This window comes from Coturnix japonica, chromosome 1 (genome assembly GCF_054131305.1).
Source record: "Coturnix japonica strain WE chromosome 1, WE-NBRP24, whole genome shotgun sequence".
Lineage (NCBI taxonomy): Eukaryota > Metazoa > Chordata > Aves > Galliformes > Phasianidae > Coturnix > Coturnix japonica.
In genome coordinates, this window is record NC_140663.1 from 153,753,450 (window position 1) to 153,776,880 (window position 23,431).

Sequence of the window (23,431 nt, forward strand, 5' to 3'; positions counted from 1 at the left end):
CCAGTTCTCCAGCCTTTCTGTCCCTCTGGTGGCAGCACACCCATTTGGTCTCTCTGCGTCACATCTGCAAACTGGCTGGTGGTGCATTCCATCCCCTTGTCCAGGCCAGTAGTCACGATACAAAATGGTACTGGCCTCAGTATTGAACTCCTGGAGTGCTCCACTAGGGACTGCCCTGTGGTCAGACTTAATACCACTGATCACAAACCTCTGGGCAGATTGTTCAGCCAGTTCTCAGTCCACCTTATTGTCTGTTTAGCCTGTACTTCATCGCTTTGAATGTTGGAAACCTTGATAAAATCAGCGTGAACAGTATACGTTGCTCTCCCTTCATCCACCAAGCATTTTGTTGCTGAAGGTAATCGGGTTGGTCAGACATGATTCCCTCATTTGTAAATCAATGCTCTTGAGCTACATATGTTCAGAAATGGCTTCCGGGGGAATTTCCACCATCAGCTTCCCAGAAATTACTGGAACCTCCTTCGTGACTTTTCATATAGTATCAACGTTCGCTTTCTTCCAGTTTCCAGGGAACTTGCTCTATCACTGACCTTTCAAAGATTATCAAGAACCACCTCACAATGTCGTCAAGCCCCTCAACATTTAACAGGTGCATCCCATCAGGTCTCATGAAGTTTAGTTCGAATGCTTTGTAACCTCATCTTCCTTCTACCAAGGTTAAGTCTTCCCTGTTCCAGACTTGACCGTTCTGTTGTGGGAGCATACAGTTCCTGGATGCAGATGTTAACACTAAAGACCAATAAGAAGGCATTGAGTGCCATAGAAACATAGAATATCCCAAGTTGGAAGAGACCTACCAGTATCATTAAGTGGCTCCACAAAGGACTGCTCAACATTCAAACCCTATGTCTGAGACAGTACCCACAGGTATCGTGCCATTTGCACTTAAAACTACTGTTCTTAAAATGAGTTCAGTTTTCTTTATGTGGCTGGGATCTTTGTATGACAACATTTGTGGCGAAGTGTGCAGGTTAAGGTGCATGATATTAACTATTGTTTCGAAGCTGGTTGCTGGAAAAATTATGGGAGAGTTAAAAATAGAGTAGCATTCAAAAACAGGGCTGGAAATTCTCCCCTGAAATCCACTTCTGAGTTTCAGCATAATGGAACTAACCTGCCCTTCTAACCGTTCTCAGTGTTGAGGTATCAGGAAAGTTGAAATGTTGAATAGAATATTGGCTAATTCAAAATAATATGCACTGTGTGTGCCCAAGTCTTCTGTCTTACATGGATTTAGCCAACAGGCTTTGAACTATTCTTATTTTTCATCTTTCTGAAGGATCTTTTGTTAATGTAGTGGGAGAATGCCCTTCTGGTTTTGGAGCTATTATACAATTATAAACACATTATCCTCCAGTTTCCTCCTATTGTGAATGTTTGGATGGAGATAAAACGATTCGCTTTAAAGGAAGTTTCTTAAATACTCATTTTTCCTTCTTCTTTGTTTGGCTTAATTTACAGTTCAGTCTCGATAGAGGTGTATTATATAAAAATTTGGGAGCATAATTGCTACATTCTGAAAGGTGAGCTTATTTATTCTTGATGGCGTATGGCAGTCACGAACAACATCAAGTAGAAACTCACATAGATGTAGGCTGGATGTTTATGTACAAATTGCATTTCTGTGGCTACGCTTTGGTAAAGGTCTAAGCAAGCTGGAAAATCCACTGGGAAAACTTCAGCTGCAGACATTCAGGATGTTGAAATTGTGTGTTCACATAAAGGTCAAAGACATGTCAAGAAACAGTTCCTATTTTTCATGAGTTAAACATGAAGTGTGTTATTTTTCAGTAAGCCTTGCACTGCCCTTGTTTTCAAAATAAAACTCAGTGAGAAACTTTGTGATCTATTTTGATTGAGACACCAGCCAGCCAGGCTGCTGGAGAGGAGAGGAGGAGAGGAGGAGAGAGGAGAGGAGAGGAGAGGAGAGGAGAGGAGAGGAGAGGAGAGGAGAGGAGAGGAGAGGAGAGGAGAGGAGAGGAGAGGAGAGGAGAGGAGAGGAGAGGAGAGGAGAGGAGAGGAGAGGAGAGGAGAGGAGAGGAGAGGAGAGGAGAGGAGAGGAGAGGAGAGGAGAGGAGAGGAGAGGAGAGGAGAGGAGAGGAGAAAGGGTGCAGGAATGCAGGTTGTGATCATTGGAGGAAAAAAATCAAAGAAGTGCCACTATCCATAAGTACCATAAGTACCACTAGTTATTTCATGCAGAAGGCTGTGTGCTCTTGAATGTGTGCCATGCAGCCTCTGATGTTCAGTAGGTCTTGGTGTGTGCAAGGTTATTGTTCCCTGCTGGTGCGTGTGACCTGGGTTTGCAACATGCAGAAGGAGCTCTAAGTCTTCCTTCATTCTCTTGTTGAAGTGAAGAGCCCAGGGGTAGGTCTTGGTATTGAGAAAGCCTTGAAGGTCTGAATGACAGAAAACACATGAGGTTGGTTGTGTGTTGGAATGAGATGCTATGAGCTTACCTGAAGCAATGACATCTGCATGTGCACAACAAAAAGCAAGGGCAGGATCCAGTTGTTCAAAAATGGTTTCCAGTGGAACCACTACTGTGATGGTTTGTAATGACACGCATCTGAGAGCTGTGTTCTCTGGAAGATGAGCTTTTGTTGCTACAAGAGATTACAGGTAGATTTAATTCAGATAAACATCCATGTCTGTTGACTATAAAGGCTGAAATCACTAATTTTCAGTTGGTATGGTGTTGCTGGTTGAAACTGAGCCCCGAGATACTGCTTTTAGCAGGGTGCTTTCTGTCAGCTTTGGAAATCTTGGAAGAGAAGGCACGAGAAACATCCTTGCTGCAGACAGGGTGTTCCCCATGCCTGAGCACACTTTCTCACACTGAAAGAGGAAGCAGAAGCTGGGACTGAGCAGGATGGGAAGGGAGGGATTGGGATGGGGACTTGAATAGGGCTGCATGGCTGCAATCTAGATAGGGTTGTGGTTTGTTTGCCAGCTGACCTTTATTTGTATTTAATTATCAGTACCAATCAGGATGAGCTGTACTCCAGAGGCAGTACAGGATGCCCAATGTGTCCCAGGGACAGGATGTGCCTGGGGTTAGCAGCAGTTTACCTTCATGTTGGCACACAGTGTCCTGTATGTACCTGTGTAACAAAACTGTGTCATGTAGCTGTGCAGGCAAGAGTATGTTTTGTACTAAGATGATGAAACTTCCACAAGCAAGGAAAACCAGGATCAATTAGTTTCTCTAATGTAGTTGCACTTGCTCTAAGGCTTCTTTTAATAAATTACATCACTTGGGGATTTTACTTTTTAGTACCCTGATCCTCAGTGCTAGCGCAGATCTGTAAAGTAGACAACAACCCAGGGTGCAGTTTTTACTTAGAATGTGCAATACAGGTTCTTTTCCAACCTGGGTAATTCTATGATTCTATACAGAAAGGGTAGTTAGGAACTGGAATAGGCTCCCCAGGGAGGTGGTTGAATCGCCATCCCTGGATGTGTTTAAGAGCCGTTTGGATGTGGTGCTCAGGGATATGATTTAGCAGAGGGTTGTTAGGGTTCTGGTTAGGTTGCGGTTGGACTTGATGATCTTCAAGGTCTTTTCCAACCTGGGTAATTCTATGATTCTATACATCAAGTCCCTACACGTTTAGAGATTATTGTCTCTAAATAGATACCTGCAATTATCTGAGTAAAAAGAGAGGAAAAAAAACAAGTCAAACTCAGGTCAAAATGCTTGATCAGTACAAAAGCTCTGTAAATTGATCTCAAAGGGAGAGAACCAGAGGTATCTGTGCAACACCTGGCTTGTGGGTTTGCATCTAGGTGCCATTACCTGTGCAGGCACTCAGTGGGGCTCATACTGGCCCAGCTAGAGGTGATTCAAACCTTTTGTGCCCTTGAGACTCTCTTGACACAGGACTGTCATTGAAGTCCATGGATGCTCTTCATGGCTGCTCCAAAAAAGCATCACTTCAGGCCTGGAATATGCAAGGCTGGAGAGGAGCTCCAAAATATAGCATCATATCAGACACTATGAAAGAAAAATCAGCTCCATTCTAGCTGAAACCAGGACACCTGTGGGGAGCTGGTACATAATCACTGGTACTTGTACTGGCTCTCTGAATTTTACAGTCTATGACCTGTATTCAAGCTAATAATCTGTCAGTAATTAGTACTTGGAGCTTCCGCTCAATGGTTTCCATAAATACATTGAGTTCATCCACCTGCAGAAGAAATGGTTTCAATAGACTTGTAACACAGGTGTTAGAGGTCCGCGCTAATGTGGACATAAGCAGCAAGGCTTTGTAGGCCGCGAGGTGCACTCAAGTCAGGTCACTCTATCACAAAAACTACCTCATATATTGTGCACTGGGCAAAAAGGAGCAAGCTTCTATCTCATCTGAGCAGTCAGAGCCACCATAAAAAGGCTTGGCTTCATTTGCAATGAAAGCATGACTTTCCCATTGGCAATGACTGTGAAACTATAGCAACGCTTTTAAACAAAAAAAAGATTCAAATAGCAAAATTACTTCAGGTTGTTCAGCAGCTGGGAGCAATGACTCAGGCCTGCCTGAGTGGGGAACATTGCACAGAGGGCTGCTTGTGTGTGACCTGCAATCTATAAGCTGTTGGAGCGAGATGTTTAGAACCAAATTATGGCCCGATCTGATGAGAAAAAATAATTAATACTTTATTCTTCTTACCTTTGTCATTTTAATCCAAAAGCAAAAGGCTACACTTAAAAGGGGATGTTTTTAAATACAGGACTAAAACACTTAGATATCTAGGGAGGAAAAAAAAGAAAAGCAGCAATTTACATATAGCTTTATGTATGTATCTCTCTTATGAAGTACATACATACCCATTAGATCTTGCTGCATTTTAGGTGTAGTCACTGTAACCGAGGGATGGATTAGAGGTTACTGTAGTTCATCTGCTGCTCCTCTTCTCCTTCCGGTTCTCTGTAAGCTGTAGTGTGAAGTAATAAGGATATTTTTTAGTTGTTTCTGTGTATGGAAGAGAGCCCTGAGTGCCTTGTCTGATGAAAAGCTGCATACATTGACCTGAGCTCAGGCTTGGCACACTGAGGTTAGAAAAGCAGTATTTACACTGACACTGGTTGTCAGCTGTTGAATAGGATACAATATTCCCTAAGCGTTAACACACAGGGAGTTATGAGAGCAACACAGATTCTTTGCTTATCATTAGGGTGATCTAGAGCCTGGCTCCAAAAGCAGCTGAAGCAGCTGTGAGTGAACTGCCCAGGAGGGTGTGTTCCTCCTTGTTGACAGCTGGGAGGGTCATGACCAAGTTTTCTGAGATGCTTTGCTCTGGTTTTGAGCTCCTCTGTGCTCTTAACACCAGTTGTGAGGAGAGGGCAATGTTATTTCACAACGTTATGAGCACACTTGGTGAATATGTGGTTCTGACAGGCTGAGGGAGCCGGGCTTGTTCAGCCAGGAGAAGGCTGTGAGGAAACATCATAGCAGCCTTCTAGTGTTTAAAAAGGGATTATAAACATGAGGGGAACCAACTTGTGTAAAAGGGTAGACAGTGATAGGACAAGGGGGGAATGGTTCCATTTCAGAGAGGACTCAGGTCCTCTCCAGTACCAGTAAGGTTTGGTGTTAGAGAAAACTGGTTTGCAGCAGGTTTGTGCGGTGTGAAGACTGGGATTATGCTATGATGCTGTGTCCTTTAATACCTTCATCAATGATATCAACAGCGGGTTCGAGTGCACACTCAGCAAGTCTGTGGGTGCCATCCAGCTGTGTGGTGTGGCTGATACACCTGAGGGATGAGATATCCCTCAGAGAGACCCACGCAGGCTCGAGCAGTGGGGTCCAGGAGAACCTCACGACCGAATGGCCTTTAGGGGTCCTCAAATGATTGTACGATCCGAATTAACCCCTTCAGGGCAGCACGGAGCCATGTTAGAAGCGGAATAACGCTGACGATTATACGATCCGGAAGTGACGGCGTGTTGCGTGCGGGCCTTGACGCGATTTTCCCGCGGTCTGGGCTCTGGGAAGGGAAGGGAGGGGAGCGAAAAGGAGCGGGGCCCGTTGGTGGCCGCTTGTTCGGCGGGGGCACAACGGTCACTATGCCGCCCAAGCCCCTTCGCAGGGCGGGCGCCGCCAGGAGCCAGCGCACCAGCCCCGAGGGCGGCGGCAGCGCCTCACCGCCCGGCGGCACCCGGTAAGCGCAGCGCTACGGCGCCGGTATCGCAAACACGGCCCGCGCGTCCCCGCCGTGAAGCGGCCGGTGGCAGCGTGTTCCGCAATGCTTTTGTAGGCTGGAAGTGGGGGAAGCGGAGTTCGTGGCTCTGTGCGATGCGCTGAAGGTGCCGGACAGCGTGAGGGAGAAGGCCTGGAGGACGTACGAGAGCTTGGCGGCCGCCGACGGGGCTCCGGTGAGTGTGGTGACCGCTGTGGGGCTGCGGGACGGCGGAGTGACGGAGCACGAGTGGTTCGGCCCTGGAACAGGCTGCCCAGGGAGGTTGTGGATGCCCCGTCCTTGGAGGTGTTCAAGGCCAGGTTGGATGGGGCCCTGGGCAACCTGATCTAGTAAAGGTGTATGTTTGGTGGTCCTGCCAGGCAGGAAGGTTGGAACTACATGATCCTTGAGGTCCCTTCCAACCCGGGTCATTCTGTGATTCCGTGAGGCTGCAGTGTCTACTTTGGATGTGTGTGTGACCCGTTTGGTCGCTTTTCCGTGTGAGCCGCAGTAGGGAACCTGCTTTGGCAGGGGGTTGGATTGGGGCACCTCTTGAGGTCCCTTTGATCTGTGAAAGCAGCAGCCTGTGAACATCTTTATCCAGGTCACCTCCATGTGTGTGTGCGCAGCTGCCCACCGCCTCTCACTGTGCAATAAAGCCTATCCGAGAGTCTCTCAGTGTGTAGGAAAAGGCCTGTGCTGTGTTTTGGCCCAATCTTGTCCATTTTCCTCAGACTTCCTGACAGACCAGCAAGGTGTTGGGATAGGGATGCTGGCAAGTGTGTGCCTCCAGCAGGTGCTGGGGTTGCTGCTTGTAGCTGACACTAATGCAGGCTTCATTATTGATTTAGCAGAGGGTTGTTAGAGTTAGGGTACTATGGTTAGGCTCCAGTTGGACTTGATGATCTTCAAGGTCTTTTCCAACCTGGATAATTCTATGATTAATTTGAGCCTGAAATCCAGCAAATTAACAGCCTGGCTAATTGCTGCTTCTCTTCCCAAGTTGAGCTGTTACCATGTCTTTGCACCACGACTTTTTGCAGTAGCTAGTGAGCATTCAGGGTAAGGCTCTACTTAAATGCCAATCCTCTGAGGGACAACTTGGAGGGCTAATGAAGAAGCAGCGTGGCCCTAATGTAAGATGCTGTATAACTGGATGGGCACTCAGGGTGTGAATATGGGCTTAGGCCTGATCTGAACACCTGATGTATCCTTAATCAGTGAATGGTAATAAAAATAACTAGTATTAGCTGTCACCTAGGGTACGTGTAGCTGTCTGCAAAGAGATTCTGCAATCAAAGCTTATTCATAGAATCATAGAACCACAAGGTTGGAAGGGACCTATAAGATCATCTAGTCCAACCATCCTCCCTTTACCATACCTACAGAAAACCCCCAAACCATATCTCCTAGCTCCCTAAAAGATTATATATATATTATATATATTATTACTGTTTTGGAAAGTGCATACCAAGATAGCTGGGATACAGGGACCTATGAGCCTGGGTGTGCTTGTGCTCCACTAAGATACCTCAGGGTGCCTGGCCAGGCAGGCATCAGCCAGTGTGAAAAAGGCTGGTATCTGCTGCTCTCTGAAATGAACCCTCTGTGAAGCCACCAAACCTGGCTTGCTGTCTTTTTCCTTTAAGGCTTTACACCTTTTCATGTTGTGCTTTTCTTCTTCCCCTTTTGAATGTGAGCTACTAATGATCTTTCTTCTGTCCTGTAATTTTACCTTCCTCACCTTGAGATGTCCACACTGCAGCTTTTCATCCAGCTCTCGGTTTCTTTGTTTCCTCAGCAGTTTGAGTCAAGGTTATGCAGCTGCTCTGTATCACAGCTGAGTCGTGGATCCTTGAACAGCTGAATGCTGGTGAGAGGTTTGCAGAAGGAGACAGTATTGCCCTCTCCTTTTCATAGCCTGTATGAGAGCAGCTTGTAGCTTATAATTCTAACCCTATGGAGAGAAGCCATTTAAAACATTACAACTCTGTTAAATGTGGTAGTGTTTTTCTTCTTCAGTGGGGAATATTAAAGCTGTGACAACCAGAGTTTAACTGCACTATTTTACAACAAAACTGTAATTCAGAACCTCACAGGCAGAATCCCAAAGGTTGATTCCTCAGATGCAGCACTGCTGATGGAAGAAGATATCTGATATGTGACTAGAAATATGATTTTTGCTTTAAATTCTTCCTATATCTGGTGAGCTCCAGTGCAAATATCATATAAACATGGTAGTGCGTATATAGGTAAGTTCTGTGCTAATGTCATCAAAAGACTTTACTTCTTGTCTACCAAACTAAGTTACTTAGGTAAACAAAATACTTGTTTATATATACTCTAAATACTCTAAAGTCATTTTCACTCTTACACCCTGACAGCTGTTGACTCTGGAAACTGGCTTCTTGAATGGACTCTAATTGTAACTGTTCCTAAATCTGTGTTAAGAAGCAGTGATGCCTCTGAGCCTCTAGATGGAGTAAATGGATATACTGGAATTATTTATTGGTCTCTTTATGGGAGAGGACCTTGAGGCATAGAGTCTGATTTCAGCCCATCTTGTTGCAGCACACGGTGCACGGGTGCAAGCTTTGCTTTGTTGTTTGCTGTTCCTCATAGCACTGCTTGAGAAATGTGGCCTACTCTATTCTGCTGCTGTCAGCTCTTTGTACGCATGAATTCCTGAGTCGCTTTTAACTAACTATCTTACACTAATAAGGAAAAAACCCCTCTGAGGAAGGGCCTAGAACCACCATACTTAGTCCTTTCTAGTTTAGCCTTCCATGCCCATTAATTTCTTCACAAGTACTGCTCTAAACTGTTTTCATGTTTTAATCCAGGACTGCAGTAGTTATTTTGTAACCAGTGAATATGAGAATCACAGAATGGCTTGGGTTGAAAAGGACCACAATGATCATCCAGTTTCAACCCCCCTGCTATGTGCAGGGTCGCCAACCACCAGACCAGGCTGCCCAGAGCCACATCCAGCCTGGCCTTGAATGCCTCCAGGGATGGGGCATCCACAACCTGGGATGGGGCAACGCTGAGCTCTGCTCTGTGTGAGGGCTTTCAGGGCTGAAGGAACGGCATGGAGCTGTGTCAGGGAGGGGGAACTGGGGGGTTGGGGACAGGGTCTGCAGCAGAGGGCGGTGGGCATGGCCCCAGGCTGCTGGAGTTCAAGGAGCATTTGAGCAATGTTCAGTGTTTGGATGTTGAGTGGTTCTGTATGGAGCTATTAGGTTTGTATGGTGCTGTATGGTTGGACTCGATCCGTGCGGGCCCCCACCAACTTGGGATATTCTATAAATCTAAGACTATAACTCTTTATCTAACTTATCGTACAAACAAATGAGGCTTTTGGCTCTTTGCAGGAGGCCCCAAACGGTCTTCATTGACTTATGAACACTGATCTCCAGAAAGAAGCAGAGCAATTGTAAGATGCTTATTAGCAGTGTTAGTAGAATTGTTCTTGTATCGTTTATGGGCATGGCAAGATATTGTTTGCCAAAGAGGGCCAGATGCCTTATTTACAGACTGAGCTGTGTAGACTCACTGGTAGTGGGTGTGTTCAGGGTTTAGTTCTCTTTAGGAGAAAGCAGTGGGTCTGCCATGATTATTTTTTCTTATGACTGCTTTATTTCTAGGAAAATCCATCTTTTTCTCATTCCTTAATCTCCTGTGTCTTGTTGTGGTCAGAATTATTTTGTGTCTGTAATAGTATAGAAGCAAATGAACAGTAAGATATGCGCAAGGAGAGAGATGGTGGCTTCCCTCAAGTAATCCTGACTAGGAAACAGTTACTTTTACCTTACTGAATTGTACAGGTAAAATTCATTTTGCACTCTACGGTAAGATTTGAAACGCTTGATCTGTCATCCATGATGTACAACTTGTACCAGCTTCCTTCACCCTGTAATTGGCTGTCATGGATGAATGTCTGCTTGAAGCTTTCTGGATTTGTCATTTCTAATATTCTGTGAACAAATTAATGTTCTCTACATACCACCCGCTTGTATGGCATAATGAAAATAAAACTCATTTTCTCTTTTTTTCAAAGGCTTACAACAAAAAGAAGAAGGAGACATGGGGAGTCTGTATCTTCATTGTAGCAATTGATCTGGATGAAATGACATTCACTTTTACGGAGCTGCTGAAAAGTTTAAGCATAAGGTGGGTCTTTCTTTGTGAATTTAGATTTCCACTGTTGTGAATGCAGCTTAGTGCATTTCTGTGGTCTTAACGTGCCTGGAGCCATTCCATAAGTATGTGGGAGATGGGCAACTTGTACCAATTATAATCGTGTTCCTTGTCTTTGTGATAGCCAAGGGATCAACTTGCAAGGGACTTTTTTATTCTGATGGGGGGAGAAACCTTCACATCTGCAGACCGTGTTGCATGAGCGGAAGAACTAAACAAGGTCTGGGTATCTTGCAACAAGGGGTTAAGATTTGCATTCCCTTCACACACAGTACTGAGGATGTCAGTGAGGGTAGGGGAAGATTTGGAGCACATCACAATAATAATTCCAGGCTTGGAACAGAATATTCACTTACTGCCAGTCATCAGTTGGGGTTAGACTTCCCCATGCTTCTTTTACTTCACGTAGTCTCCCAGCATAGTGGTCAAGTCTTGTGTTTTGACTTAATTTCTTCAGTCTTGACTGACTTGGAACTGCTTCTACAGCCATGAAATGTAATTGCATTTGTTCAGTGACGTTCAGTGCGTTCCTCTTGAGTACAGAATGCATTCACCCAACCAATGCACTCTGCGTTCTGAAGGAGACTTCTTCCCTTGGGGCTTCAAAAAATAAGCTATTACTCTGATGACTTTGATTTTAGCAATACTCAATTGCTTGCTAGCCCTGGGCTTTTCAGCACTTATAAGGGCAATCTGGCAGAGATTTATACTGGTCATCTTGCCCTCTGGAGCCACTGAAATGGATGTGAAAGTTCACTTCATTCTGCAGTAAAAGAAATTCTAAGTGAACTACTCTTCTTTATGAAAACAAAGAAACCAAACCCCACTTATAATAAGTATTTTTATACAGGATCAAAACATTTGATAGCTTCCTCCACCTTAATTTTTATCTGTCTGCTCACTTTGATCATGAGCAAAAAGCTTTCTTGACGACCACAGTATTAAATGTTTACTGGGAGAGCTTTGATCCCCTGTGCAGTAGTATTTCCAACAAGTAGCAGCATCCTTATCCTCCACTCCCAAACACTCACTGTAAGACATGAAATTCCATGTAATTCAATGCATTTATTGCTACTGTAATTCCTGAGTCTGTCTTTAGTATGGATGGAGCTGTAGTTCATTTTAATGCTTGAGAGCAGCTCAGCAGCGAAAGACCTGGGGGTCCTGATGGACGAAAGACTCAACATGAGCCAGCAGTGCGCTCTGGCAGCTCGAAAAGCAAATGGGATCCTGGGCTCCATCAGGAGAGGGGTGGTCAGCAGGGATAGGGAGGTGACTGTCCCTCTCTACTCTGCTCTTGTGAGGCCCCATCTGGAGTACTGTGTCCAGGTGTGGAGCCCTCAGTACAAAAAAGACATGGAGATTTTGGAAAGGGTCCAGAGGAGGGACACGAAGATGATCAGGGGGCTGGAGCACCTCCCCTATGAGGACAGGCTGAGGGAGTTGGGTTTGTTCAGCCTGGAGAAGAGAAGGTTGCGGGGTGACCTCATTGCAGCCTTTCAATACCTGAAGGGAACCTACACCCAGGAGGGGAGTAAACTCTTCAAAAGGGCTGACAATAGCAGGACACGGGGAAATGGATCCAAGTTGAAGGAGGGAAGATTTAGGTTGGATATTAGGGGGAAGTTCTTTAGTAGGAGAGTGGCTAGGCCCTGGAACAGGCTGCCCAGGGAGGTTGTGGATGCCCCGTCCTTGGAGGTGTTCAAGACCAGGTTGGACGGGGCCCTGGGCAACCTGATCTAGTAAAGGTGTATGTTTGGTGGCCCTGCCAGGCAGGGGGGTTGGAACTACATGATCCTTGAGGTCCCTTCCAACCCGGGTCATTCTGTGATTCCGTGATTCCTAGACTATTAAAAATATTATAAATGTAGAACTCTTAGTCAGGATAAGAGTCGAGGTATCAATGTTGTGTATTTCAGGTTTTCAGTAACTGCTAGTGTAAGTAAAAATACACTGAAGTCTAGTGAAGTAATGTTTTATGGTGATATTTTTTTGGCGGAGCCATTTCAGAATAGTCATTTTCAGAGTGATGTTAATCTGTCATCTTTGTTTTTCAGCGTGTGCACTTTTTTCCAGTTTCTCAAAGAGGTGGATGTTAACATGGATACTGTAAGCACTAAAGTTGATAGCACTGTATCAAGGCTGAAAAAGAAATACGATGTCTTACTTGCACTGTATCACAAGTTTGAGAGGTAGTGTATATATTTTCATTTCAAAATGGTGAATTCTTGGTGTGTCAACATTTAGAGCTTTGTATTTTTCAAGCTGTGTATGAGAAGTGCCTGTTTCAGTTGTTTGCTTTCACAGATCAACTAAATGGAACTGTTTACATGCGCCGAATAAACACATCTTATATTCTGTTTCCTAACTACTCCAATGCTCTGTTGAACATTCCCATTGTTGTAGTGTAAACAGAAGTAAGAGCAGCATGATGAATGTTTGCTTTTTACAAGTATAAGAAGGATTGTTTTCTCATCTAATATTTAATGGACTCTCCATTTTTGCCACACCCTACCCTCCAATTCCTTACAATTCTTTCTAAAGAGTTTTGGAAAGGAGGGGGAAAAAAGTGGGTGGGGATGAGTAAGATTTTCTGTCTCCTGGATCTGGAACTGAAGACAGTTTATTTCAGTCTAGGGGCACTGCAGATACAACTCTGTAATCAAGTCAGACCTTCCCAAGTGGTTCAGTTGACCATGTAGTCAAAACTGTGGGATTTGCTTTTCTTTTAAATGGGGGTAAATTGAGTTTGCTCATGTCAGCCTGCAAAGAGCTTTAAAAATCAGGAGATTCTCCAGTGGATACTTGTTTGGGGTCCTGTTACTCCAAGTTGATGAGCTGCCACTCTGTGCTTTAACCTGAAGTCAGAGATAATAAAAAGTCTATTTTTGTGCCTTTAACAGGCTACTGCTTGCTAGCATAGGATGCATATTGGCAAGATGTGGTCTGCTCTGAGGCAGTTTATGATTAGTCCATGAAATTCTAAATTACATATTCCAGTAGAAAAACCTGTTTATATCATTAAACAGTGTTGAAGCATCATTTAAAAAAAACACAGTAGCCTTGTGGGTGCCGTTACTTCAGAATTCTGTGATATTTTTCATTCACATGGGATTGGACTAAGAGTTGCATTTTTCTCTCCTTGACCATAAAGAGGCACTCAAATATACCCCCAAATGACCCCCGAGAGGGTCACTAGAGTATAGAATCAAGTCACAATTGTGATTTAAATTATTATTCTTTTCAAAGGCCATTGTTATTAACTTGGTAATATCAGTGTTTTTGTACAGTTTAGGGTTGACTTAAAGCTGTTCAGTTCCACACAAGTTGTAAATATTTAGTTTTTATCCATTACAAGTCTTTCCTGAGCTATAAAAACATAGTTGCTTATTAACATGGGCACATCTTGTTTTTCTGTCCCTCCTCTCGCTCTTGAAAAAGTGAATAAACAAATGAGAACTTGTTTATTTCTTCAGAACTTCTTTTTGTCCAGCGCATCACTGAGGGAAGGCGTCAAGAGGCCAACTGTGCAGGGAAATGGTTTTAAGTTAAAAGAGGGAAGATTTAGGTTGGATGTTAGGGGGAAGTTCTTCACTAGGAGAGTGGTTCGGTCCTGGATTTAAAAATGCCCTTTATTTTCCTGTCGTTTTTACACTGCTGCAGTTGAATTGCAATAAGAATATTTTAACGAGAAGGGTTTGAAATTTGTGTTTCAAACAAAGTTTCATTGTTTGGAAATGCCGTATTTATAATGGTAGGGAAGAAACATCAACTGTCACAAGGCACACAGTGACAACTGTGGTGAAAGTTAAGGTTTTAAAATGCCTTTGGCTTTTTGCAGAGCAGTGCGCACAGCTGTGGCCATGCTTTACTGAGGTTTACAAGCTGCTGGGTAACAATGTACACACATCCATTCTTTCTGGAATAAAATAGTAACAAATGTTATTAAACCAAATTAAAGTTGTTCTGCTGTTAGAGCTTGGACATAAGCTCTTTTGCAATAACATGACTTCAGCTCTGAAAGAGCTTTCATTGGGTCTGTTCTTGTTTTCTCCAAGAGACAGAATTAAAGAAATAAAATAAAATTCTATAATGTTTTTGGTATTTTCTTACTGCACTGAAGTAAAATATAATATATAGTTTCCTTTCATAGAAGTATTGTAAAATAATGCTTTTTTTTTTTTTATTTTTTTATTTTCTAGGACTTGTGGCCTTATTTATCTGGACCAACCCAGTAGTGAGTAAGTGTGACTTTACAAATTGTGTTTTTCAAGGTCTTCTAATTCATTAAAATTGATGTAAGTTATAGTATGTGGTGTTTAATTTAGATTTAGTGAGGGCTCTGGATTTCATTGAGATAGAATCATAGAATTGCTCAGGTTGGAAAAGACCTCAAAGATCATCAAGTCCAACCACAACCAGACCATACTACCCTAACTAACAACCCTCCGCTAAATCATGTCCCTGAGCACCACATCCAAATGGTTCTTAAGCACATCCAGGGATGGTGACTCAACCACCTCCCTGGGGAGCCTATTGCAGTGCTTCACAACCCTTTCTATAAAGAAGTTTTTCCTGATATCCAACCTAAACTTACCCTGGTGCAACATGAGGCCATTTCCCCTCATCCTGTCATCTGTCACCAGTGAGAAGAGACCTGCCCCACTCTCACTGTAAGCACCTTCAGATACTGGAAGAGGGCGATAAGGTCTCCCCTCAGCCTCCTTTTCCACAGACTAAACAGCCCCAGCTTCCTCAGCCTCTCCTCACAGGGCTGATTCTCCAAGCCCTTCACAAGCCTTGTTGCCCTTCTTCGGACCTGCTCCAACACCTCCATGTCTTTTTTGTACTGAGATGATGAAAGCTGCAGAGGTGGTCTCGATGTATTTGATCACTTCCTGCATGAAGCATCGCCACCTGGTGTCTCAGCATGGTGGAAACGAGCATTTGAAGAGCGAGCTTCCTAATCATAGCAACAAATGCGTGGATTAAAAAATGCCTTAGCAACTCCCTAATGGGATTGAGTTCATTCTGTGGCTTGAGAACAGGGCACTAGTCAAGGGCACGAGAGAAAAACCGTTTCTAATACTTAAGTGAATTATCCGCATTCACTTTCTTTTCTAAGGGTGATGCAGATGTTGCTTGATTCTTGAATGGCCTTACAGAGGACTTAAATTTTTTTTATATGTGTAGTCTTTATTATGTAGGGAATGGAATGAAATAAGTAATAAGTGTAACTATATGTGGAACATGGCATGCTGTTTAAAACAGTTCCACAGACTGAAGCATTTTTGTGGAAAATTATAGTTTTGTTTTACTCTTAATGAGGAATCTTTGCCAATTTACAGGATTTCTGCTGAACTCACTTCTGTGTTAGTCCTGAAGAATTACTGGATTACTTTTTTGCTGGCAAAAGGTGAGTTTTGATTAAACGCCATTTATTTTAAAGAGCATTGTTGAACTGAGTTTGTTTTACGTGTACAGTGTGGGAATAGCATCATTTGTACAAGCAGCCATTGTAGAGCTCCAGCATTTTCTGACTGTGAGACCTTTCTAATTAGTCGTATTTCTATGCAGTTTAGCTATTCCTTTAGCTGATACTGCTGCCATTGTAAAAATATCTTCAATAAATTTTTCAGCGAGTTTTTTACTTGGAACACTGCTATTCTGCACTTGAGATATGTGTTATAGTTTGCCTGTATTAGCATATGGCTGACTACCTGAAAAGACAGGCAGATCTTTTTAAAGTAATTCTGTGAGATTATATTCTTTAAATACTATGATTGTCCTTGAAGAGGCCGAAGTCCCAGTTAAAGCTGAATGATGAAGCTTGGCTTTGGTAATACATGAAGTCCCGTCTTATACTGCTCCTGTTAATTGGAGTGCATCATGTCTTAACTGCTGCCCTCTTCAGGTCTCTTTTTCTCAGCTGATCCTAAACCAATTTCAGTAGCAGAGATAGTGGATCTTTTTAACTGGAATTATCCAAGCATAGGCGTAATCCAGAAACCATGAATGGAAGAATGCAATGGAAGGACTGAAAGTACAGTCAGCATGTTTTGAATTTCTCCTGACTGTATACTAGGAGCTTATTTATTTGAAGGTTGCTAAGTATTCAACAAAGCAAAGTTTTAAGGTCATAAAAAGTGAGGAGGAATTGCAGAGAAATGAGGTAAGTGTTGATAGAGGTTTGCACAGCTACTCCACTGTGGCGAAGTGAAAAATGTATGAGGGAGGGCTACTGAGAGCTTTAAAGAACAGACATCTTGTATGATGTTTTCCTTACTAATCACAGTGTATTTTATTAAATAAACTCACACATCTTAATTTTTCAGATAACGTCTTTAAAGTTGAGTATCTCACATCAACTTCTTAAATGTTTGCAGGTAAAGTGTTGCAAATGGAAGATGACCTGGTGATTTCCTTCCAGTTGCTGCTGTGTGTCTTAGATTATTTTATCAAACTGTCACCTCCTGCTATGCTCAAGGAACCATACAGTAAGACTCTGTGTTTTTTGTTTATTAAATCAAAGTGGAAAATAAATGGGTTAACTTTCCATTGGAGTCTTGCTAACATTCGCAGTTAAACTGCCAAAGTGTATTGAAATTGATTCTTTTTTTAGTATTTTAATTCAATTTAGATGATGATGGATTTGAATTAAGTTATTTTAATGTGGCAGTGTATTTAACATATTTCAATTCCTCTATCTCTTTCCCATGTCCCCTTTCCATTTGAGTTGTTCAGAAGCTTGTGAGAAGAGTAGTCTTGGCTTAGTAAAGTAATTTAGGTTCTGGGTAGATGGCAACGATTGAGTACTATTATTTAGGTTTGCTTTGAAATACAAAAGGAGAAGGTGGTGCTGTGGTTCTTGCTTCACTGATTCCTAGCAATATGATGACAACTGAAGTGTGCAAGGTACTGGACTATGCAGGCATTAAAAAGAAATACGTGATGGATTAAAAAAAACGATTGCTGTGATAGCTCAAAATGGTAAAGAAAGAGGTGTATATTTTAATATATATATTTAATACATTCACTTTCTATTAGAACATGTTTCTTCCTTATTTTATACACAGATGTAATGGATCTTACCTGTAGAACTCCCACTCAACATAAACTGTTGTATGTCCAACTTTTGTACTCAAAGCATGGGAAATGTCAATCAAAAGTCAGAGAAATTGTTTACTTTTCACTTGGAAAGACAGAACTCCATTTTTGCTCTTTGTTGAGTACTTTATTCCACAATCTATGGATTTGATACTCTATAGTATTTGCAGCCCTAGGAAGTAGAGAACAGTTTTTGATACTACACAAGTTTATCCGGTGTTGGATTTGAATGAGATATTGGAATTAACAGCCTGAATCTTCCTGCTCTTCTGTTGCTTTCCAGCTAAATATCCATAGGGAAAATGTAAAGACTAACACCTCATTATTTAAAAAACAGGCTGTGTGTATTTTATCGCTGTCATAATTGTAAAGCATATTTCTCACTTGGTACAGGTACTCTTGAAACTGTCACAAACTGCTTCATTCCTTTAGCAAGTAGCACCATTATTCAGGAGGCTTCACATTATGCTAAACAATGTCAAGCTTTGTGATATTAAGAGTGTGGGGATTAAGATGCAACCACCAGAGCAGTGTCGTTTGTCAGAATTACTCATAGAACTGTTAACAAATGCAAATGTAGTTATAATTGAGAACAGCTCTCTGATAAAGAGTATCAGTTTTAAAGCATGTAATTGTATTATCATGTTAATATAATTTGGATATTTCAAGGTGATGATATTGAGGCCATCTGCACTGGAACAGGTTGCCCAAGGAGGCTGTGGATGCCCCATCCCTGCAGGCATTCAAGGCCAGGCTGGATGTGGCTCTGGGCAGCCTGGGCTGGTGGTTGGTGACCCTGCACATAGCAGGGGGTTGAAACTGGATGATCATTGTGGTCCTTTTCAACCCAGGTCATTCTATGATTCTGTGAAAATGCAACATTTTTACCTCATTTGAAGTAAGCAGTAGAGCAGCTGCTTATTCACAGCTGCTTCTAAAAAGTGCTATTAAGTGGCACTGAATACTTGTAAAAACAGAATGTCCAGATACTGATAAAGGAGTTGAAAAATTGGTATTTTTTTGTAGAAGTTTTTGTAATGGAGGTTGCTTACCCAGCTGAAGAGATGAAAAGGGAAAGATTTAAGACTGCCTGAGAAGTCATAAATATTTAAATCTATGAAGTTACCGTAGTTGTTTTTCCTTAAGATGAATGTAAACTTGTGATGGTTCTGCTTGTCTTTTCAGAGTCTGCTGTGACTGCACTGACTGCTAATGGTTCAACTCGAACCCCACGAAGAGGTCAGAACAGGAATGCACGCGCTTCAAAGCAAATTGATACAGATACAAAAGTTATTGAAATCCTTTGTAAAGAGCATGATTGTAATTTAGATGAGGTAATGCCTGTGTTTTAATATATGTTGGATCTTGCTGCTAAACCCCTACTGGGATATGTGCTTATTTAAGCATTTCGGTTTTAAAAGACTGCTTGTGTTTACTAATTATTCTCTCAAGTTCAATAGTGAAGGTATTGTGCCATTCTACAGTTCTCTAGTAGGTAGGTTAACAAAATTAAGTCCCTTCTTATGATGTGGGTGATGAGTTTCCTTGCTAAGGTAAACTGTGAAGAATGCTGTGTTAAATTTCATACTGATCCAATGTCTGGTATGTGGATGCAGACCTGCTCTGATGGGGGGTCACAGCTGTATCTCACAATATGAAAATAACTGCTACTAATGCACTCCTGTGTGGGATCTTGAAGGCCTCATTCGCCTTTTTCTCTGCTGATAAATATCTTTCTGTGTGAAAATGACTTTATTTCTGAATATCTGAGCAGATGACTAGAAGAAAGAGGCTGAAAAGTGGGTAAATTCCTTCCCATTTTATTTCCAGCCGTGGATAGTATGCTGAATGCTTACATTTGGAGTGGATCCAGAGGAGGGCCACAGAGATGATCAGAGGGCTGGAGCATCTCCATTATGAGGATGGACTGAGGGAGTTGGGGCTCTTCAGCCTAGAACAGAGAAGGCTCCAAGGGGAGCTTAAAGTGGTCTTCCAGTACCTGTAGGGGGGCTATGGGAAAGTTAGGGGAGGGACTTTTTATAAGGGCACGTAGCAATAGAATGAGAGGAAATGGTTTCAAAGTGGAAGAGGGTAGATTTAGACTAAATATTAGAAAGAAATTCTTTACTGTGAGGGTGGTGAGACACTGGAGCAGGTTGCCCAGACAGGCTGTGGATGCCCCCTCCCTGTAGGCATTCAAGGCCAGGCTGGATGGTGATTTGAGCAACCTGGTCTGGAGGGAGATTTTGAAACATGAAAGCAGGATATGCATGCCTGCCTCTATACATTGTTAATGTTGTTCTTTTTCTTATTTGTAGGTAAAAAATGTGTATTTCACAAGCTTTATTCCCTTCTTGAATTCTCTTGGTGTAGCCTCAAATGGATTACCAGAGGTAATTGAAGTAATTTAAGGTAGTTTAACAACAGTGCTTGACTTGACCCCAGTTTGCTTAAGCTTCACTTTTTAAGTTATTAAAGTTCTAATAGGCTCTTCTGAAATAACATAGCAAAAACACATTGTTTTTCAGGAATGTAACTTAACAGCGTTCCAGGATTCGTGGATTATTTGTAATTGAATCTAATAAGTGAATTTCCTGAGATTGAGATAGTGTTTTTTTTCAAAGCAAAGCATGAAATAAGATTTGAATATGTATGATCTTAGTGAAGCCATTAATCTAAGTTAGAACCATAACAATGTCAAATCTCTAAAGTTCAGTCTATAGATGCACTTGATCTTCCTGTATGCAGCTGTATGCAAGAGTAAGCTTTAGTAGGTAGCCTCTTGTAAAGTAATTATGTGCATTATTCTTTAAGGAGTAGGTTTAGCTGTGGTAATATGAGAAAAGACAACTGTGACAATAGGAATGCCAAGTGTATCTTCTGTTCAGTTTCACAGTATCTTGGGTAGGAAATATAATACAGGACCCACTAAATATCTTAATCTTTTTCAATATGAATTTTAGGGGTCAATGCAATATCATGTTCTAGATAAGCAGACAGATGAGGTTTTATACGTGGGTAGGCATAGTTTGGAAGCCCTGTATGAACTACCATGCAAGGATCATTACAAAGCTTATTAGCCAATTAGTGCTGCACAATTTAGCATAGCATCAAAACAGTAGTCTAAGACTGCTGATAGAATAATCTATGATATGTTATGTGAAAAGATGTCCTGTATCACAAGTCTTTCTGCAGAGGTAGTCAATCCGTGTCAGTCATAACTGAGTTACTTGGTACAACTGCTATTAATATGAGATGATTTTCATTAAAAACAAACAAAACCCCCCAAACAAACAAAACCAACAAAAGCCCACTGAGGTTCTATTAAAGTTTAATGTTGTTTCCAAAACAATAAAAAGCTTTTGGCACTTGCTGTTAGTATTTCAGTTGTCTTCGCTGCATGCTTGATGGTCAGGCTTTATGAACTAATGGATGAATTGACTGAAAACTTGTCTTCTTGACTGGTGATTTCTTCCTAGTTAGCACAGCAGAGCAGTTTGGTCTAGGAGCAGTTGTTTTTTGCAGTGAAAGAATCTGAAGTATACAGGAGTTAATAGAACACTGAAATAGTTCAGACAAAAAGAACATGTAAGCCATTAGGAAGATAATGAAAAGATAATGAATGTTTCCTAATGAAAAAATTAGAGGTGATAGGAATTTAAAGAAATCTAATAGCAAACTTCTCATCAAGTCAAATCAATTCGGTGCAGTTTTGTTTGGCAAAGATAAAAGGAAGGGATGAGGAGTAAAGCTGTGGAGATGCCTGAAGCTTGCTTTTGCTTGGGACTGTTACGTGACTCATTTGGTTTCTTATGCACTGTAGCCTGTCTGTAGCTGGAATATGCCAAAGTGCAGCATCATGTGCTGTGTTTGAGTCTGGGGAACGGATAATGGAGATGACTGACTGCTCCTGCAGGAGCACAACAGCAGACTTGGAAGTGGAGGGTGGTATCAGGCTTTCATCTCCACACCAGCAGTGTTGGAGGCCTGGTGGGTTGTGTAGCAGCTGTTCAAAGGACACTCGTTTGACATTTCTTGTCCTTGGAGACACTTTTTTTCCTGGAAGGAAAGACTGAAAAGCTTGGAAACCTTAGTTTGATTTGCAAGTCTACACCTTCTACTCCAAATATTTGTAGCTCTTTTACAGTATGAAGAGCTGTATATCTTCAGAGAGGTCTCATGATCTTGGATTGTTTTCTCTTTTAAAAGACTATCTTTGTTTGAACGTGGGAACAATAGTTTTTCCTCTGGTTGTGCTTCAGCTTTTTGTATAAAAAGTGACTTTGTGGGTTCCAAGTTTACTCTGAGTTTCAGCATTGTATTCATTTCTATTGATGAGGTAGTAGTAGATTATTTTATTCAGTAAATTGTCGGTAAATTTGTTCCTATTAAATGTTTGTTTTTTTAAATATTTTTCAAGGTCGACGTTCTCTCAAAACAATATGATGAGCTTTATCTCAAAAACAAAGATATAGATGCAAGATTATTTCTGGATCATGATGAAACTCTACAGCCTGATGTGATAGCATGGTAACATTTTCACCTACTGCTTTTGGTTTATAGTAGAAAGTGTGGATTCATAGATCTGTGCTCTAAATGATCTTTGCATCCTGTTGATATCTTATGTTTGTACTTCAGCTAAGATATTTTTGGCATCACTATCATTGCTTTATATCACAGCTTAAATAATCAGAAAACAAGCTGTTGCTTGTCTAGCTAAAATAATGTGAAAACTGTTTTTGTGCAAGCCTCTGTAGTCCAAGGAATCACAAAGAGAAGGAGGCTACATGCTAGTTGTTACGTCCAAGAACGTGTTGTGGCTCTGGGGCCAGCTGGGTCCTTGCTGTCATACTCCTTCCTAAAACTGGCTGTGGTGTATGCAAGCTGCCTGCTGGGAGTGCACTCTGTATGTAATACAGAACTACAAAATGGCTGAGGCTGTTAGGGCCATCTAGGTCCACCTGCTCCAGCAGAGACAGCCAGAACACAGTGCCCAGGGCCACATTCAGCCAACTCTGGAAGATACCTAAGACCCCACAGCCTTTGGCAGCCTGTGTCAGTGCTGCGTCACCTGCACAGCACAGAAGTGATCCTGGTGTTCAAAGGGAACCTCCTGTGCTCCTGTTTATATCCATAACCTCCTGTCTTGGCACTGGGGTACCACTGACAGAGCCTGGCTTTGGAGGTCATCTAGCCCTACATCCTATTCAAATGAGATCTCCTTAGCAATATGAATTACATTGTTCTAGATCTTCATAAATGTTTCAGAACTTTGTTTTTGGTGCTGACCAATAAGCTTTTTGCAGAAAGCATATTTTTTGTAATTACTTTAATGCTTCATAAGCTTATTTTCCATTTCTGTAGCTCACAGTTGGAAAGAACACCACAAAAAAATATTCCAGATGAGGAGGTGAATCATGTCCTTCCACAGACTCCTGTTCGGTATGAATTTTTCACTTGAGCTGTGTTGCGTGTTTATTCTAACTTGGAATACCCCAAGTGTAGGTATTTCATAGAATCATAGAATCACAAGGTTGGAAAGAACCTATAAGAACATCTAGTCCAACCATCCCCCCTTTACCATACTGACAGAAAACCCCTAAACCATATCTCCTAGCTCCCTATCCAGACACTATTTGTTTGTTTGTAAAAGACAGAACCTAGTTCTGCTTACTAACGAGTAGTGAGCATGTACTTAGGGATGCCTAGAGTCTTCAGTTCCTGGTTAAGCTGTTGGAAAGCATAGGGTGTTACTGAACTCTAGCATATGGTATGTATAAAATAGTTCACTGCATTTGTTAATATGACAATGCAAGTTTATACTTTCAAGCTAGTACTTCTGTAAGTGATATTCTCATCTTTTCTGTCTTCATTCTAGCTCTGCATCTTCATACCTATGTTTCCCTATACAAAACTGTAT

The 23,431-nt window shown here is 42.0% G+C and overlaps 1 protein-coding gene across 3 annotated transcripts in view; it reads left to right on the forward strand.

Annotated features, from left to right (window-relative positions):
• The first annotated feature begins 6,014 nt into the window (after positions 1–6,014).
• Positions 6,015–23,431, forward strand: part of RB1 (RB transcriptional corepressor 1) — a 65,542-nt gene continuing 48,125 nt past the window's right edge. For 2 of the 3 annotated variants that reach the window (XM_015851795.3, XM_085536158.1), the window contains exons 1-11: positions 6,015–6,186; positions 6,283–6,400; positions 10,265–10,377; positions 12,462–12,596; positions 14,607–14,645; positions 15,753–15,820; positions 16,791–16,901; positions 18,697–18,845; positions 19,830–19,904; positions 21,932–22,041; positions 22,876–22,953. In XM_015851795.3, the coding sequence (XP_015707281.1) occupies positions 6,092–6,186; positions 6,283–6,400; positions 10,265–10,377; positions 12,462–12,596; positions 14,607–14,645; positions 15,753–15,820; positions 16,791–16,901; positions 18,697–18,845; positions 19,830–19,904; positions 21,932–22,041; positions 22,876–22,953 (1,091 nt within the window). In that variant the 5' untranslated portion in view covers positions 6,015–6,091. The remainder of the gene's footprint in view (positions 6,187–6,282; positions 6,401–10,264; positions 10,378–12,461; positions 12,597–14,606; positions 14,646–15,752; positions 15,821–16,790; positions 16,902–18,696; positions 18,846–19,829; positions 19,905–21,931; positions 22,042–22,875; positions 22,954–23,431) is intronic. The other variant, XM_085536157.1, reaches the window with a different exon arrangement.